General features: G+C 35.0%; 1 protein-coding gene across 4 annotated transcripts in view; it reads left to right on the forward strand.

Annotated features, from left to right (window-relative positions):
• Nucleotides 1-17,875, forward strand: part of ATP8A1 (ATPase phospholipid transporting 8A1) — a 115,474-nt gene that overhangs the window by 87,949 nt on the left and 9,650 nt on the right. For all 4 annotated transcript variants that reach the window (XM_064652933.1, XM_064652934.1, XM_064652932.1 and 1 more), the window contains 4 exons: nucleotides 943-999; nucleotides 1,488-1,595; nucleotides 15,265-15,353; nucleotides 15,758-15,850. In XM_064652933.1, the coding sequence (XP_064509003.1) occupies nucleotides 943-999; nucleotides 1,488-1,595; nucleotides 15,265-15,353; nucleotides 15,758-15,850 (347 nt within the window). The remainder of the gene's footprint in view (nucleotides 1-942; nucleotides 1,000-1,487; nucleotides 1,596-15,264; nucleotides 15,354-15,757; nucleotides 15,851-17,875) is intronic.

Below are 17,875 nucleotides of genomic sequence, written 5' to 3' on the forward strand. Positions count from 1 at the left end.
TTTTTCCATAATTCATTTTTTTCACTCATCCTCATATAGCACCAGAACTGGATAGACTAAGCTAATTATAACACTCGCCCTTAATTTTCTTCTAATCAGATTTCATACATGTTCTAGGTAATGGAATTGTGGTGCTATGAAATTTTTTTTTTTTGTCCTTAATAGCACAGCAGTAGTTGAAATATTTTCAGAAATAAAAGAACAAACAGGGCAGAGTATTCTGGCAGATTTTGTATCCTTCTGTGCACAAGACATAGTGAAAGGTTTGTCATACATATTTAACTAGTTATTTTCAGCTTCTGATTGAAGTACATTTCTTCTGGATTTCTGAGGCTGCTTGAAGTTCAACTACAAACAAACCCGCTGACATCAGTGCTGCCAACCCAGCCAACAGACTAGATTTTAAACTATAGCTGTTATGTTTGAAGCTCTGTCTTTGTGACTTGGTTTTTCAGCCACATGTCTGAAGACTGCACATGAAGCCAAACTTGTGATACACATTCACAAGTGAGTTACAAAATGTAGTAACTATTTCTTGGCTAAACAGAAAACTTATTGGAGTGAATTTCAAAAAAAGTAGATAAACAATTTTCCTGGATCAGCTAGTCTTTGCTATGGGATTATAAACTGTTTTCTACTGCTCATCTGTAAATTAAAATGGAGCATGTTCTACAGGACAATAACGTAATGTTTTCAGAGACTGTTCCATAAAAAGCGTAAAGAAAAGAGTAAAGATGGGAGGGAATAATGAAAATTACATAACAGACTTATTCAACATGTTATTTGTATGCAGAACATATATACTGGAGTGTATCTTTAAATCTTCTAGTGGCAATTTACTCTTTCTTCTGTTTTCCTGGCAGTTCAACCAAACAAATAAATTCTGTATGTTAAGATTCCCATGTTAATTAAGAATATTCTCTCTGTCTTTCTCTCTTTAAGTTTGTGGTTCTGACTGTGTGTTTGAAAGCTGGATTAGAGACTTCATATTGGACTTTGGTAAGAAAATGTCTTTACCATATTCTCAAATATTTTGTAAAATGTGATGGATGAATAATTGTATTGTTTTCTTTGTATTGATTACATTATGCCCTTTAGCAGTTTGTCAGCCCTCCCCAAAGTAGCAAACTAAACTGTGGTTCCTGTGTGGAAGGACAGAATATCCACATACAAAAAATAATGCTTCATATTGAAAATTAGGACATTGGGATAAGCTTAATGTAATTCTTAAACTAGAAAAATCAAAGTACTCTGAACTTATTGTAACTGAATTAAAATTGGCTTAAAATACGGTAATATAGTATGCTGCTGATAGTATCATTTTCCTTTAAGAAATAGCTAACTGAAGTAGTAGAGTTAAATTAATAAAAGGCATGGAAATTTCATCCAATGTATCAAAATCATATTGCAAATACTAAGCAGCACAGATTATATTTTGTGTTACAATGTATCTGATGCTTGTTTGTTGTTTGTTGTTGTTTTAACAGTTCAGCCATATAGCTATCTGGGGAAGCATAGCACTTTGGGTAGTGTTTTTTGGAATCTACTCTTCTTTGTGGCCAGTCATTCCTATGGCACCTGATATGTCAGGAGAGGTAAAAGTATATTTTAACTAATATCTAAATGTGTGAAAAAATTATTGTTTTAGTCTTTACTACTGGCCTAATGTTTTCTGTATCCTTCTGCTAACTAGAGATGCATATGTCATTCCACCTTTTATACCTTCAATATGGTAGCAATGTTTATTTAAAATATAATGGATTTTTACTCTTGTGAAAATGGAGCTCAGCTAACAAGCTGTGAGTATGTGGTTTAATGAGGAAAAATAGACAGGTAAGCTCCTTTGCAGTTCTTGGGTAAGCTTTAATTTTCTAAAGAAAAGTCTTACCAAATCCAGAACACGGAATTACAGTGCTTATTTGTCTAAAGCATTTTTTTTTATAATGAGGTGGCACAAGCAGTTCGCTGGTTAAGGCTGTTTTTTCATCTTCAATTTTAAAAATTTGCCAAGTATTTCAAACTGTAAAATGCCTCAAAAAATTTGAGGTGCCATAACATTGCATGAGCTGCTTGTCATGCACACATTTCTTCTATTGATGAGCTGCTTGGAATGCATTACTGTACTGTATCTTTAACCTTTTGACAGTAATTACTGTTTTCTCTTTCATTTATTATCCCATTTGTTTAAACCTTCTCTGAATATTGCAAATTGGACTGATTCCATAAAAGGTGCTTATTTGCTGCCTGTACTGATCTAATTGGAACTGCAGTCCCAAATTCTTAATACCATTCAGTTCCAGAAACATCTGAAGTTTAATATTACATGTCTGCTTCTGGGCATGACCAGTACTCCCTGAGCTGAGATGTTCAGTGTGCATTCTCAGTGTGCATTCTCAGAAACTGAGAATAACTGCTTGTTTCAGAAAGATATTCTTCTAATTGCTCTCAAAGCATATCAACTAAATCAAGCCTTACACCAGTAAAAGAGTGAGTGCCTTTAACTCCAGCACCACTGTGATATAATTCAGCAATTTAAAAATTCATGCAGGATGTGGGAAATGTAGGTGTATCTCTCCCTTAATTGAAGGTAATTAAGACCCACAAATCCAACCTCCTGTATAAGCAATTACGGGAAAAAGTAGTATGTAGGCATTTCTGTAACTACTACATTTTAATGGAAAGCACTTAAGTACTTGGATACCTAAGAAAAATAATTAGAAATTATACAATTTCTTTTTGTTTTTCCTCGTCTATTATAATCTCTTACCTATTTATATATGTAGATTTTGTACATTACCACATCACCTCCCCTACTCAAAATCCATTCTGTACATTATTCTAAATTAAAGTGATTGAGGGTATCATACTTCAGCATTTCATATACACTGTATTTTGTAGAAATAACAGAATGGGTTTGGAATTTGGTGATTTTAGAGATTTTTGTAAAAACTTTATGATGTTTTAAGACAGCAGAACTTCCATGGTGATAAGCACACCACGCTCATTCTGTTTTACAGCAGGGCAGAAGGGCATGTTGTACTTGGTATGGCATAAGGATGGCTACTTCACTGTTGAAATAACAATACTTTACTAATTACATGTTCAAACTACAACGTTATTGTGAGAAAAATGTTTTTGAAGGGTCTGTAATTCCTATGAACTCGGGAAAACAGTTCTTCATAAAGAGATATAGCTGTCAACAAAAGTAACACTCTTGGGGTTTGAGTTCAGCATTGTGCAAAAGTAGTCTGAGTTATGAACCTAAAATCATTTTTTGTTTTATAAAACTTTATCTATACTTGAAATGGGTAGTCTTATTTTTTAGTGTGTTTGCTTATGCATGTATGTGTATATATAGTGGCTTTCAATGTGTGTACGTGCATGAAGTTGTTTGAAGGGGAGTGTTGTTGGCTGAGGTTGGTTTTGTTTTCTTTCTAAGAATATAGTTAGATGTCTGTAACATCAGAAAAAGGTCTCCTAAACATACTATAGAAGCTTATGTTAGAAGTTCTGGTCTAGCTTTTTTTGCTGCACTCTGTGTGGCTAAAAGTCCTGTTGATGCATACTGCAGCACAGATTGGAAGCAGGATTTTTGTATGCTCTCCTGGAACCCCCCTTACTGACTGGGTGGCCTCTGACAGGGCAGAATTTATTGAGTTTCTCTGAAGCAAGTCCAGGCCTTCTGTAAATATTCAGACTAAAAGATTCACAAATTTAACTGTGGAAAAGTTTGTGGTGTGACAGAAACAAATCCATATTGGCAAGTGTGCATGTACTGCTTGTCTAATTTCTTCAGATGTGTGAATCAGACTTGAAAAATTCATCCAAGTACATTTGGCAAAAGTTAAATGAGTGTGTCAAAAGTTGACCTCTACTTCTTAGCTTTTAGTCCATTTTGTCTTGGTCTGATCTGATAAATTAAGCTGAAGGGGATCTTCAAGGGGTTTTTTTCCCCAGATGTGTTCATTAAAAATGCCCCCTTTTAATAAACTTCAGATTTATAAGGAGAGATAGATAGATAGATAGATAGATAGATGAATATAGTTATATAACTGTAGAAAGTCCTTAGAAAGTTTAAATGTATTCCCTTTCAGCTCCTTTGAGCTGGTAACAACAATTCCGTCTTAGTAGGTTTATAGTCTTTCCAGTCAGTATTCTTGGCATAATACTCATCTAACCATTCAGTCCCAGCTAGATGATATGTCTCCTATAAACATCTTTTTCATGGCTTCTTTGAGATAGAAAAAACCTAATTAAACACTCTTATAAGAATTCAGTCTAAAGTCTTCATAGTAATGTCATGAAAATAATAAGATTCTTGCTGCTTATTCCTGGTTCAGTTCCAAGAAAGTAAAATTCTAATGCTATTGAAAGGGAGAGAAAAAGCATATGGAGGTGATGGAAAACTCATTCACTGGATGCAGAGGAATGTTTTCATCTAAATATTTTTAAACCTTTTCTTTTTTTAGCCATTCCTGTAAAATACTAATTCAGCTCTGATAAATGTCTTTAAATGGAGAATACTACAAGGTAATGTCCCAAGAAAAAAAATAGAGTTGTAATAGAAGAAAAGTCAGTTCATGCTGCGAAAACACTGTTATGTTTGAGCACTGAAGTTAGCAGCCCAGAGTTAAAGCATAAGAATCGTTGGTTTGGGTTCATCTTTTAATATCAAAGCATCACCCAATCACTTATTGAACAAAGAAGTATGTCACGTATTTTTGCAAGTTTTTCTGACTTTTTACACTAATTTTGTTTCCATCATTTTGTGCATCATTCCAGTTGTACAAAAGGTCATTAAAGATGGCTTTTACATACGTGTTGCTGTATGTTAGTAGTACAGAAGAAAAGATTGTAGAGTGCTGTGCTCTAAAACAGAAGACAGTGAAACGAAAAATTATGACAGTGCCAGCATTTTTTTTTCATTGTCTAGGCCACTGCCCCCATTTCCCTGGCACGTTCCTAATAGTATAAGTGCATTTTTCTTTCTCTCTCTTTTGCTCTGAATTTTCCCAAAACAAAATCAAAAAAGGACCCCCTTGATCCAAAATGCCCTGTTGATCTGGACTGCTAAGGCATCAAGACCTTTGTCTTCTGGTCATTCAAGATTGCTAGTCCCACACTGGACCAAGTCATCCAACTGTACACTACTGTTTCTCACAGTGTGGGAACTAGATGGTTCTCCATGGTACAGTAATCCTAAAACCTATAAATAGTGGAAACTAGGTTGCCAAATAGAAGAGTTGAAAGTTGGCTTCTGACTCATATAAGTGAGGTATCCTGGCACAAGTGTTCTCCTGATACAAATAACTGGTAGTTCTATAGCTGATCATCTGTTAGAGATTGATAATCTGGGTTATAGCAGCTGAAACATGTTTCTGTATTAAAATTCTGAAACCAATTACATCTTGTCAACCTTAAAGCAGTTTCTATTCCAGTTGTGGGGTTTTTTTCTTAAAAAGAGAGAGTTGTCCCAGGCGAAGAAAACTTCATTCATTTTCCCTGATTGATGATGTTCAGATGAAAACTGTCAGTTCACCATTGTCTTTCAGCAGACACAGTCTAGAAGAAAAAATGGATGAAAACTATGAGAGAAGCAACAGCTTTATGAAGCAGAAGAAAATGGAAAAATAGGCTGTAAAATTGAAGAAGGTTATGTGATAAAAAGGGATGATAACCTAAGTAATTATGTAGTATCTGTGGCTAGATCAAGTGCTGTAGCAGATCAACTTTGAGTCTTTTAGTAGTCTGAAATAAGACCTAAATATTTTATCATTAATTAAGCTGAACTGATTATTTACTTTCATATTAATTTGTTTGAACTTTAGACTCATGTATTTAAAAATTACTCTTTTAGAGTGTATTTGAAGAATTAAGGACTATAATCTTCTAGTCTTAGATCCTAAAAGACTAGGAATTCAAGTTTTATCTACTTATAGTAAAGTGTTAAAATACCTTTTCTACAAGGAGAATTTTGGTAGTAGTAGCAAAACATTATTTCTGTTGGGGGGAACAGGGATGCACAGTGTATGAGAAAGAAATACAGAAAATTTTTCAAAAGTTTTCATTGACTTTATAATAACTTTTCAGCCTCTGTAACACAGTCTTTGTTACATTACAATCTGCATTACATTTGCAGTAATGTTTATTCACTCATTTTTTATCTGTCTAGTGTACTTGTACTGTGTAGTATGGAAGCATGTAAACAACCATCTTTACAGGTTATTTTTTCAATATTTTATCTCTAAAGATTGTGTTTTTAAATATAGATGCACAACAAAGAAAGGGGGGAAAAACCCCAATATTCTTTGTAGATGTTTTGTGGCTAGATTTAACACCATATGTTTTGACCCCTTAAATTAAAAAGATGCATTTAATTTCAAAAAATGACATTAACAAATAGATAACTGAAATATACTTTCAATATTTTTAACAATTTATAGTATTTTCTCAGTTTTAACCAGATGTAGTTTGCATAAATTTTTAAAAGTAAGTGCCAAGTCTCCTCATATTTGATGAGTTATTTGCTTTGTAGGTGTAAATTTTTTCTTTGAAACTCTTCAATACACAGAAAACTGTTCTATGATGGTGAACAAAATGCATTTTTAATCTGTGATTCAGTGATTATGAGAAGTTTCCTTTTGTCCATGTTTTGTCATATTGTGCATTATGCATGCACAAATAAATGATGCTGTGATTAAATTGTTGTGGTTTTATATCTGTGTAGTCCTTTAGTCCTTTTGCAATAATTGCATAAACTAATGAAGTTTCTGTAACTTACATTATCTATTAAGAGCAGCATCCATTCATGTGTCAATAGGCTGTAAAGCTGCTAGAATCTTACAGTAATGCTTCTATTCTTGCAGTTAAAAGGGCTGCTTTTAATGCCACTTAAAAAAAAGCAGACTGATTTTTTAAATTGTAAATGGTGTGGTTATCTCTTTTCTTGAAAAAATATGGTTGTTGTCTGAGTTGAAAACATGTAATTGAGGAGGGGTGAAAAACAAACCAACTTGTTTCACACTAGTAAAGCCCCTTGTTACTGTTATGTGTTCTGAATTGTTAGGCTTCTTTTTATGCACCTATCTGATTAATAATTTGCTTAGGATTATAATACTTACTTGAATAAGAAATATGACATTGAGATTAAAAGCAAAAGTTCAGTATCTGCAACTTTTTAATTTATTGTAGTACTGTAGATAATGCACTGTAAAGTTCTCCAGAGCACCGTCTGTTTCTGCTCTGTCTGACCCAGGGGATCTATAAAACTACTGATGGAAATTGAAGTTAAGGAGCAAGCATGTATTTTACAGAATTTTAGATCATTTGATTCAGGTTTGCAGAATCCTTGTGAAAAACAATAATGGATGATTTAGCTGCACCATGTAGGAAAGATGTATTAGAATATACTATATTAACAGTATTAGTTTCTTAAATACTGCTTCTCTCTATATTATACCAAGTATCCTGCTTATATGGAATTGTGCTTATTAAATAATAGGTGTGCATCCTTTAATCCCTTTACTGCATTTTCTTTTACACAAAAATACCAAACGACTTCTTTAAAAATTTCGTTGTCCAGATACTTCAGTCTCTAATGAACAGGTCTTCTCTAGTGAGATGTTTGTCTAAAGTCTGATCCAAAATGGGGAATTTGTTCTAGTCTAATGGAGAGCAAAGCCACTATTCAGGCTAGTATACAATCATAGAACAGTTGAGGCTGGAACGGGTCTCTGAAGGTCATCTGGTCTAATGCTCCCAACGCTACACCAAGTTGGCCAGGACCATGTCCAGACAGCTTTTGAATATTGCCAAGGATGGAGATTCTACAACATTTCTGGACAACCTGTGTCACTGTTAGGTCACCCTCGAAGTAAGAAAGTTTGTCTTGATGTTCAGATATGTGTTTCAGTTTGTACTCATTGCCTCTTGTGCTATGACAGGACATCACTGGAAATAGCCTGGTTGTGTCTTCCTTGCACCCTCCATTCAAGAATCTTTCTCCATTGATAAGGTCCCCCTCAGCCTTCTCTAGGCTGTAGTCCCAACTATCTCAGGCTGTACAGATAGATGCTCCAGGCCCTTCATCATCTTTCTGGCCCTTCACAGGACTGTCTCCAGCATGTCCATGTTTCTTGTACTGAGGAGCCCAGAACTGGACACTTCTCTAGGTGTGACCCCATCAGTACTGAGTAGAAGGGACCAGCCTTGATGTCTGCTGGCAGTACTTTGTGTAATGAACCCAAAGATACCATGCACCTTCTTTGTCACGAGGGCTCATTGCTGGCTCATATGCAACTTGGTGTCCATCAGGACCACGTCCTTTTCTGCCAAGTGGCATTCCAGCTGGGTAGCCCTCAACATATACTGGTGCCTGGGCTTCTTCCTCCCAGTGTGCAGGACTTTGCATTTCTCCTTGTTCAACTGCATTGAGCCCATTTTTCCAGCCTGTTGAGGTTTCTCTTAATGGCAGCAGTGCATCTCATGCACCCTCTAGTGCATCTGCCACTCCTCCCTCCTTTTTGTGTCATTAGCAAACTTCCTGAGGGTACACTTTACCTCTCATCCAGATCTTTAATGAAGATGTTAAATGGAAGTGGACCCAGTATTGACCCCTGGGATATGCTTTTAATTACTTGCCTCCAGCTGCACTACCACTGGTCACTACACTCTGGCCATTCAGCTTGTTTTCAATGAACCTCACTGTCTCTTCATCCAGCCCATACATCAACAGCTTCTCTAGGAGGATCTTACAGCTTTTGTCCCACCAGCTGCAAAAGGTGCTGTTAATGGGTACTTGTCTCTTGCATTTTTAAAAACAGATGAGTGTTATTTTAATAACTTCTGCAGAATACAGCGTAGTAAATAAATAAATTTAAATGCTTGTATTTTTAAGAAAATTGCTATGGTGCTTTTCCTCAGTGTTAGCAGGGTGACTATAAATAACGCTCCTAAAATTTGAAAAGTAGTGATTCTCTGAGTTCTTCAACACAAGAGAATTACTGTGCCATGCTTTTAAGGGAGCCTGACAGATAACTAACTTGGCAATCTCTATTTCTAAAAATTGTCTTGTGTTCTATATGGTAAACAAATACCAAAGACTTTGAATTCTCACTTCATTATCACAAAACTTCCGGAAACTAATCATTCTTCAATGGCTAATACCTGGGGTAGCTATGTGGAGTTAGCCAGTAATTTATTTTTTTTTTCCCCTGTTGCACTGCTTGTTACCAGTCTGGGTTAAAATATTATCCAGAATTCTGTGTCTTCATTTCAGGGGGAGTAATTGTTGCACGAAATTTTCGGCAAGGGACTATTGCTTATTTACAGAGCATGTTTGAAGTACAGTTTTCAAGAACATTGAAATAATTCAACAGCAAAAGCCTAAGGTCTTCTTTCATAGTCAAAAATATTTCTCAAGCCCATTCTCAGCAAAAGGCCCCTATGGCATTATCCTACATATTTAGCACATTTTCATCCCCCTTTCAAGTTTTTTCCCAGCTTGTCTTGTACAGACCTGTGAGTCTTTACAAAACAACAATCAGTAATCTGTATATGTGTTCCCCTGTATACTTATGTGAACCTCTTGTTTAGTGAAATAAAATGTTTCAGTGTACATTTGTGGAGAATATTATTACTTCATAAAAATTCAGTGATTTATTGTTGTTTTTTAAGTGAATTCATATGATAACACATATCCATTTTAGTCATCTAGCCTCACTTGAGAGCCTAAAATTATGTTACCATTCTGATACTGGCATTTTTTTGCTATTTAATTATTTGTATTTAAAGTTCACTTTTAGTCTTTCACTTCAGGAATCCAAAACATTTGTAGAAGGGATTTTTCTTTTTCCATTTGATTCCCAATAGGTAGTTTCCATTTTGAGTCCTCAAACCTTCATGGTTTTATTGTACTTGGTCTAGTAGTAGATATTTGTTAGCCAGTCTACTGTTCCCAAATACACTTCAAAGATCCTTTTCCGTATTCAGCAGTTACATTCTCATTCTCTGAGAGCACAGGTACAGCAGAAACAGCAGAGCTGATCTTTGAACTACCAAATTTACCTTTTGGCTTACAATAGTCTGTCTCGATAGTATTACCATTCTACCATTCTTCTTTTTTATGGGTTAGTCTTTTCCTTCCATCAGCATATTATTGCCAATCACCTTTATAAACAAAAAGTTATGGGGTGGGGTTTTTTGGTTCAAAATGTTATTAATGGAATTGAGCACAAATCCCTGGTGTAGTTATGCATACAACTCTACTTAAATGATATTTAACTGCCATCTTTCTCCATATAAGCTTTCTCTTCTGATGAGGAATGGCTTCTGTTCTTTACAAATTCTAGTGAAATTCAGTGTTTTCTGTACTCTTTCCTGTTACACCTATTACAGTGCAGACATCAACCAGCATAGTAACAAACTCTGTAGAACTACCAATACTCACCTTCTCACTGAGGCTTTGCATCTCCTTTGCCAGATACTCTTTCTTGTCATCTTTGAATCAACTCAAATAGGTTTACCTGTGAGTCTTCTTTGGCGCAAAAGAGGACAATCTAGCTTTTTCATTAGAAAGCTAGTGTTCTCTGGTTACAAGCACGATTAAAAGTGTGATGAATATCAACTTGCCAGCACTTTGTAGCTTATCTAATTTCACATCCAGATGGCTAATTCTCTCTAATTTTCTAAAGGTTATTTTTCATATCTATTAGTTCAAGCTGTAGTGCAACCTTGTAAGCCAAACTTCTGCTAACGGAACCTTCTTCCATTCCTAATTCTAAGGGAAGCTTTCCTGTTTATTTGTCATTCTCCTCTCCAGCTTTTTTAGGAGATTTCCAGGTATTAAGGTTTATTGCGAAGCTTTTTTTTCTTTACTTTTTGCTTGCTTTTTATTTTGAAAGCATTTCCATCACTGTATCTGTCTAAAGTCAATGGAGATAGCAACTGATAATTTGTTTCTGGCACCATGATTTATTGTTGGTCTGTTTGGTGGGGTTTTTTTCCCAAATATGAAACATCTTTTGAGGTAACTTAGACTTTCATAAAATGCAGGGAAGGCATTAAATACCTACGAACTTAATTCACAAAATGAAAATGTGCAGCCACTCTAAGCTACTCACAAGAACACATAATAAGGTGCAGTCTTGCATTTCATATCTTTCTGGGCTCAAATGTGCTAATCTGACGATTCACAAACCTTAACTACCTCCCACAGTTAGATCTTTATCACCTGTGTTTTTTAAAATTTCAATTTATCCATCAGTTAAATACTAAAACATTCACCTCAAATGAATGTTTTCCAAAAGCCAGATTTCAATTTCTCTTGACTTTGCAACTTTTAGAATAATGCGTTCTGCTGAAATGGTGATTGAACAGAGAATTGTGTCGTCTGCTGTTCGACTTCGTATGGAGTAATCATAATTTACTGGATCAGGAGAGAAAATGTGCTGGCTTTTGCTCAGCCTGAGTGATTAAGGTCCTCTCTAGGAAAAGACGAGATGTGTATTCCAGTGAATACTTGGAATATTAAAATATTAATGAAAAAAAGTGACGGAACTAAGGACACATCTGTAGAAGAGAGACCTTAGTCTACAAGTACTTCTTGAAGCTTTAGGATTTATAGTACATGTCTGTGTTTGTGAGCTTCTATATATGTTTATTATTTACTACATTATTTATTATTTCTGTTTATATAATTAAGACAATCATCTAATCATCATTCTGTGGGATACAGCCCACTCTTCATACCTGCCTGCAGAGTGGAAATTGGTGATCTTGCAATGGACTATTTATATCCACAGCTGAAGAAAATGAGAGGAGATAAGGAAAAAGCAAAGGCATGTTCCTTACTCTGTCCTTAGTCATTTTTCTTGTTCACAGGAGATTTGTTAAAGTAAGAATTTATAGATTCTGCCTGCAAATATCTGCAGTTATTTGCTTCCTCACTATCTGATGCTCCCTTTGCTTCAGTACCTCTTACTATATGTTGCATACCGGTGAGACTTTGTATTTGCAGAAAATTGAGAGATTCCCTTTTTAATATACCTAATAACCAGAGTTCCTAATAGGGAGGAACTTAATTCTTTGGAATTCTGAGGAACATAGTTCTTAGTTAATAGGAACTAAGATATGTTTTTTAAACTCTAAACAGCAAAGAAAGACTAGAGGCAATACAAGAACTCACTTTTAAGAACTTCACTGCACTGGCAGTTAATGCAGATCTCTGTTAATGTTACAACAATAAGTACTTTGGTATATATGAAGGCAAACACATGAAGATAACTAAAACTAATGAAGTTATTTCTGTAGGTTGAGAAGGGAAACTTTTATTGGTTTGATGGTGTTGAGGAGGTATTATTTTAATAGCTCTGTAGTTTTTAGGAAGAAAATATGTACCTAGATGATACCTGAAATCAATAAACTGAAAAGGGTAAGCTTTTCTGCAGCAAGAATTTTACCAGTTTCATCTTTCTCTCCTTATTTTTAGAAGGCTTTTAAAAATCTGAGCCAGCAGTTTTGGCAGATCATTTCATAATGAAGAAAAAAGGAATGTTCTCTGTTCATTCTGACACGTAATTTCCTAATAGTACATCTTCATCAGTGCATTAAAATTGTTTTGCAGCCAGGATCTCTAATCTGCCACTAAGCCGCAAAAAGGAGTATTTCTCAGCCCTTTTTCTTTTTTAAAAAATAAAAGCTTATATAAAAATCTGTATATTGCACTTAATAAACAATGTTAATTTATTTTAGAAAATCATAATACTCAGTATGAGCTACACATAGAACAAATTATTTATTCCCCCAGCAGGATTTGTAAGTCCTACAATAAATTGGGCTTCCCAGCTCTCATTTTGGATTACTTCTGAATTCCCCTGGGAGCCACTTTTGTGGCAGATTCCGTTTGGTTTCACAAGGCCTAAAGGGAGAAGACTTGGCATAGACCAGAAATCTCTCACATTAGGAACAATTTGTAAACCACAAACAGAGGCAGCCAGAGTCCGTCCCCAGAACAGGCTGCTCCTGTTAGTGCCATTGTCTGAAAAGGATTGGTTTGCCATTTCCCAGATGACCTGCCTATGTGTAGAGAGATGTGAAAAGTTAGAGACAAAAATGTTTTCTACAGAATGAGGGGGGAGCTTTCTTGTACAGAAAGGAAGGAAATACCTCTGTGGGATTTTATTTTTTCCCCTCTTCGTCCAAAAAATACAAAGAGGCCCTCTGTCTTTAATGCGAATGTCGGCTTTAAATCTTTTAGGTTTGGATTAACTCTGTAAAAGAAAAAAATCTGACAGGCTTTCAAATATGACGCAGAAAAACTTTTTTTTTTTACCTCAATTCATGTTGTTCATTTGTAAAGCCAAAGGCTGGATGGACTGAATAGCAGGCGCCAGTTGTTCCTTCATTCATAGTTAGCATTACAATGGTCAGAATTAACATCCTAAGACCTACATTATCACTTTTGCTGTTTCACCAGCAAACATTTAATACCGGGTGGCTAAACGCAAGGACAGCTCTTTGCTACATTCTTATAAATTAAAAATCGTTATTAATAATAGGAAGGAAGAGTTGTAATTACTTCGAGTTTTATTTTTATGCTTTTTTTCCTTGTTTTTAAGGGAGATGTCTAATTGTGACTTAATTATAAAATGTCTTGCAAAAATGTATTTGTGACAGACATTTCCTATTACCTTCTATTTTAGAAAATGAGTATTTCATGAAGTATGTCAAAGTCATGTTTTGCTTATAAAGTGACTGTGCTAATACATTTTCTCCACTAGGATATTTTCTCTACTTCCCGATGCAAATTTTTTTTTTCTCCACTGAAAATGTGAATTATTTTATTTTGAACCTGCCACTGCTCAGTGTTTACACCTTACCTGTTGGCAAAAATAATTAGTAGAATCTCAGGGCAATATCTGTGCCGTTTTGACATAGCCGTGAAAAGTTTACCAAATTTTTGGTTTAAAATACAATTTAATGCTTTCCAAAGTATCAGTGTCAGTAGGAATTTGAATACAAAAACAAAATAAATATAACTTATATGAGAATTAGGGGTTTTTTCCGAAAATAATTCACTTCTGTTTTCACATATCTACCTGTGAAGTATCATTCTAAAATGTTCACATATGCATGTTAAGAAATTAGACTTCAGCTGCTGCAAGCTACTCGCATTTGTCTTCTAATAAAAACTAGTAAAATTTCAGCTTTTATATTTTAGTTGCATCCTGAGGTTTAACCCTTGAAAGAAATTAGTCTCCAAGTAATAAAATAAAGGATTTAAAAGGATATTGTTGTGCAGCATTGTTACTTTTAACCTCTGTACAATCTAATTACATTATAAAGGTATTTTTAATACTGACTGCAAAACAAATTTCCTGTAGTATGCTTCGTTAAGTATTTATCACAATCCTTGCATCCATAATATTATTATGTAGGCACTTGAGCGTGAGTTACAGGCGTAAATGCCTTTTTTCCTTTGCTGTGTATATGTTGTGATGTTTGGTTTGGCTTTTTAGTGTGTTTTAGTTTTTAGTATGTCTACAGACCAAGTTATGAACAAAAGAAATTCCTATGTATTATATAAAGCAGTGTATTAAAAAAATACACAACTAAAAATAATTATATGGTTTTCAAATATCTCACCATGTATTTATGTGTTAGATCTTCATTTAACAATATGTTGCATGCTCTTGTAATTACATAAATGGTTATTTTCTTAATTCTCATTTTTAAGGAATCTGTTTAACAGGAGTCTGTGGCAGTGTGGTACAGCGAGTTCTGTGGGATATAACTTTAATCCATCTTATAGTGCAGAATGATTGTAACAGTGTCCAGTACCCATATGAAGGGTCAGAAACAGTTACATCCTGTTGGGGTCACTTGCAAATAGGAAATTGTGCTCATAATGTGTTGACAAAGTTTGAGGGGGGTGGATTTTTGATAAATCTGATTTTAATGGAAATGCCCATAATCAGCATAGTGGTATAGAGCAGCATTGTGGTGGAGTAGATTCCCCCATGCAAAGAGCTAAGCAGTGTATCTTTCTAGCAGCTTATTAACATGAAATAGTGCTTACTATCTACTGGATTTCTGTTGCGACTCGGGATTTTAGAAAGGAGTTCAAGTTTTATTTCACATTAGACAGACCAGAACAGTTCATTTAAATTTGCTTTTCATAGCCTCAACAAAGTAATTGATATTTCTAAGATTTTTTTCCTAGTTCTTGTCATGACATCATCACATTTTGTGCATTTTTCCCTTCAGGCAGCGATGATGTTCAGCTCTGGAGTGTTTTGGATGGGACTTCTGTGTATACCTATGACAGCTTTACTTCTTGATATAGTATACAAAGTGTGAGTACAGAAATGCTGAGGTTTACAGAAGAAAGTAGTGACCTTTAAATGTGTGTTCTAATTACTAATATAATAAAAAGAAATTAAGATCAATTCCGATGATTATATAAAATTGTTTTTCACCTTTTTTGTTTTTAAAAAAGTTTATTACAAATGCTATTACTATTTTAAATGTTTCTATAATTGTAATTTCTTATTAATAAATATTTTTTGTGTTTAATTTGCAAGAACAGCTGATAAAATACCTTCTTTAGATTTGTTTTTTGATATTTCTTCCTGTAAAGCTTAGTTTTAAGTCTCGGAAAATGGATTTATAAATTGACTATTTATGTAAATGTTAAAACTGTCTGTTGTGCTTTCAAGAGAGTAAATCTGACAGTATTTACTTACATATATCCTTACAGAGTAAAGAGAGCTACTTACAAGACACTGGTAGATGAAGTTCAGGAGTTGGAAGCGAAGTCTGAGGATCCTGGGGCAGTTGTGCATGGCAAAAGGTGCTGTAAAAATCTGTAGAACGTTATCTTTAAAAAAAAAAAAACAGCTAAATATTTTAAGCCTTATACATATATCAAAGACAAAGGGTTATTTTTCAAAATCCATACGGACAAAAGGCATCTGTAAAGGGGCTTCAGGTCTACTGAGCCTCATGTTTTTTCATATGCTTACATGTAGGTTTTTACCAGAAGCTTTAACTGATGTGTTTCTTTGTAGCTGACTGTTTAGTTTCTAGTTATTAAGTATAGAAACTTGAGGTACGATTTTAATTTCGTCACTTTTTACTGTGTTAGCAGTTAATACAAAATGAGTTTAAACCTGTATTATTCACTAGTATAGTCATAAATTGGGCATAAGCACAAAAGAAAAATTAAATTTTTATAAAACCTGCTTGGTAGCATAGGGACAGACAACAAATCTGTCTAGGGTTTTCTGAAACTGAATATAATAACCTGGCTTTGTATGTTATGCCAGTCCAGAGCTAACTAATTTGACTAACCTATATGAGGTAAAAAAGATTTTTAACTTAAGACTCCACAAGAATTCCCTTGTTACATCCTCCTTCATGGACCAAGCAGGTAATTTGAAAAGGGAGTAGGTAAAACTGAACAACTGGACATTTTCTGTGTGCAAACTCAGCATAAAGGTGTGCACTCACTAAAATACTCCAGACTTTTTAACCCTAGCTGAACTCGTAGCAAGCGCTTGCTGAATGGAGTATGAGATGACAAAACTCCCCTCTCCCCCCCCTTCCAATTCATTAGTGCCATTTGGCTGAACTAGAGCTTTCTTTCCTTCTCTTCATTTTCATGAGTTTTGTGAAGTCTAAAAAAAAGCCAAAACTGCTGATACTTGATTTTCCTGTTCTTTCTTTCCTTTGGACTGCTGTTCTTTTAGTATCTTCATGGCAAAGAGCTTAGCCAAGGAGGCTTTTTTCCTACCAGAAAAAACACCAACAGTCATTTCTTTTATTATAGGTTCAATTTTCAGAAAGTACCTTTTGTTCATAAAGATACTTTAGTTCCCTTTCTCCTTCAATCTTACTTTATCCCTCCTCCAGTTCAGTGGGAATTAATTTACTAGGATTTACCAGGTTGAGATCAAATTACATCAGATACCAAGGTGATAACCACCATTTCTAATGGGGGAATATCCAGCTTGTGTGAGTGTTTCACAAGAAATATTTTGCCTCTAGTTGTGTTCTTCTCCCCCGGTAACATATACGAGTTCCAGGGGAGATGCCGAGAGACCTGGGAGCTTATCCCACTACTCTCGTGGAACACTCATGGAACACCTAGTCTAGTGTGGTGGGTTACATAAGAGGACATACCTGCATACAGTCTCCCATCAGGCTCTATATGCTGTCTTTGTAGCAGCAGCTTCAGACTGGAAGTACTGCAAAACCCCCTAGTTGATGGCAATTCCTACTTCGAGCCTACTTTTCCTTCATCACTGCAAGACCCAACTAGTGCTTGCAAGAGTAAGTTCTCTTATCTTTAAAGGTGATCTAAATTGATTATTAGGGATCCTTTTCTCCAGTGACAGTGCTCATTCAGGGAGATTCAGGGCAAGATTTTCCTCCGGATTAACCAAGTCATATATCAATGTGCTGAGCTTTGAGCCAGAAGCAATGTATGCTGCATATTTATTTGCAAAGAGCAAAAGTTGTAAAAGAATGAATTGCAGAAAAGAAAGCAGACATTAGTACTAGATAGTGATCAAATGGGAACATGTTGTGGATGTAGAAAAAAGTAAGGTAATGTACCTTTTTAGTATTCCATACCTGCATTCCCAAATTAAGCTACTTTAACAGCAGCTGTCTTGGCAGTATGCTTTTCCTTCATCCTTTGTATAGCATGTCTTCCAAATCCCTTCTTATATAGGTAAAATGAACTTGGTGTTTTCACCACTGGTTTTATAATTAGGTTTTTATCTCACAATTAAGTAGGTATAAGGGCTCCATGAGGGTTTTTAGTTACCTTCCAGAATGTCTTTCTTAGATCTATTCATTCTCCACAAAGTTA

This window comes from Pseudopipra pipra, chromosome 4 (assembly GCF_036250125.1).
Source record: "Pseudopipra pipra isolate bDixPip1 chromosome 4, bDixPip1.hap1, whole genome shotgun sequence".
NCBI classification, from domain to species: Eukaryota; Metazoa; Chordata; class Aves; order Passeriformes; family Pipridae; genus Pseudopipra; species Pseudopipra pipra.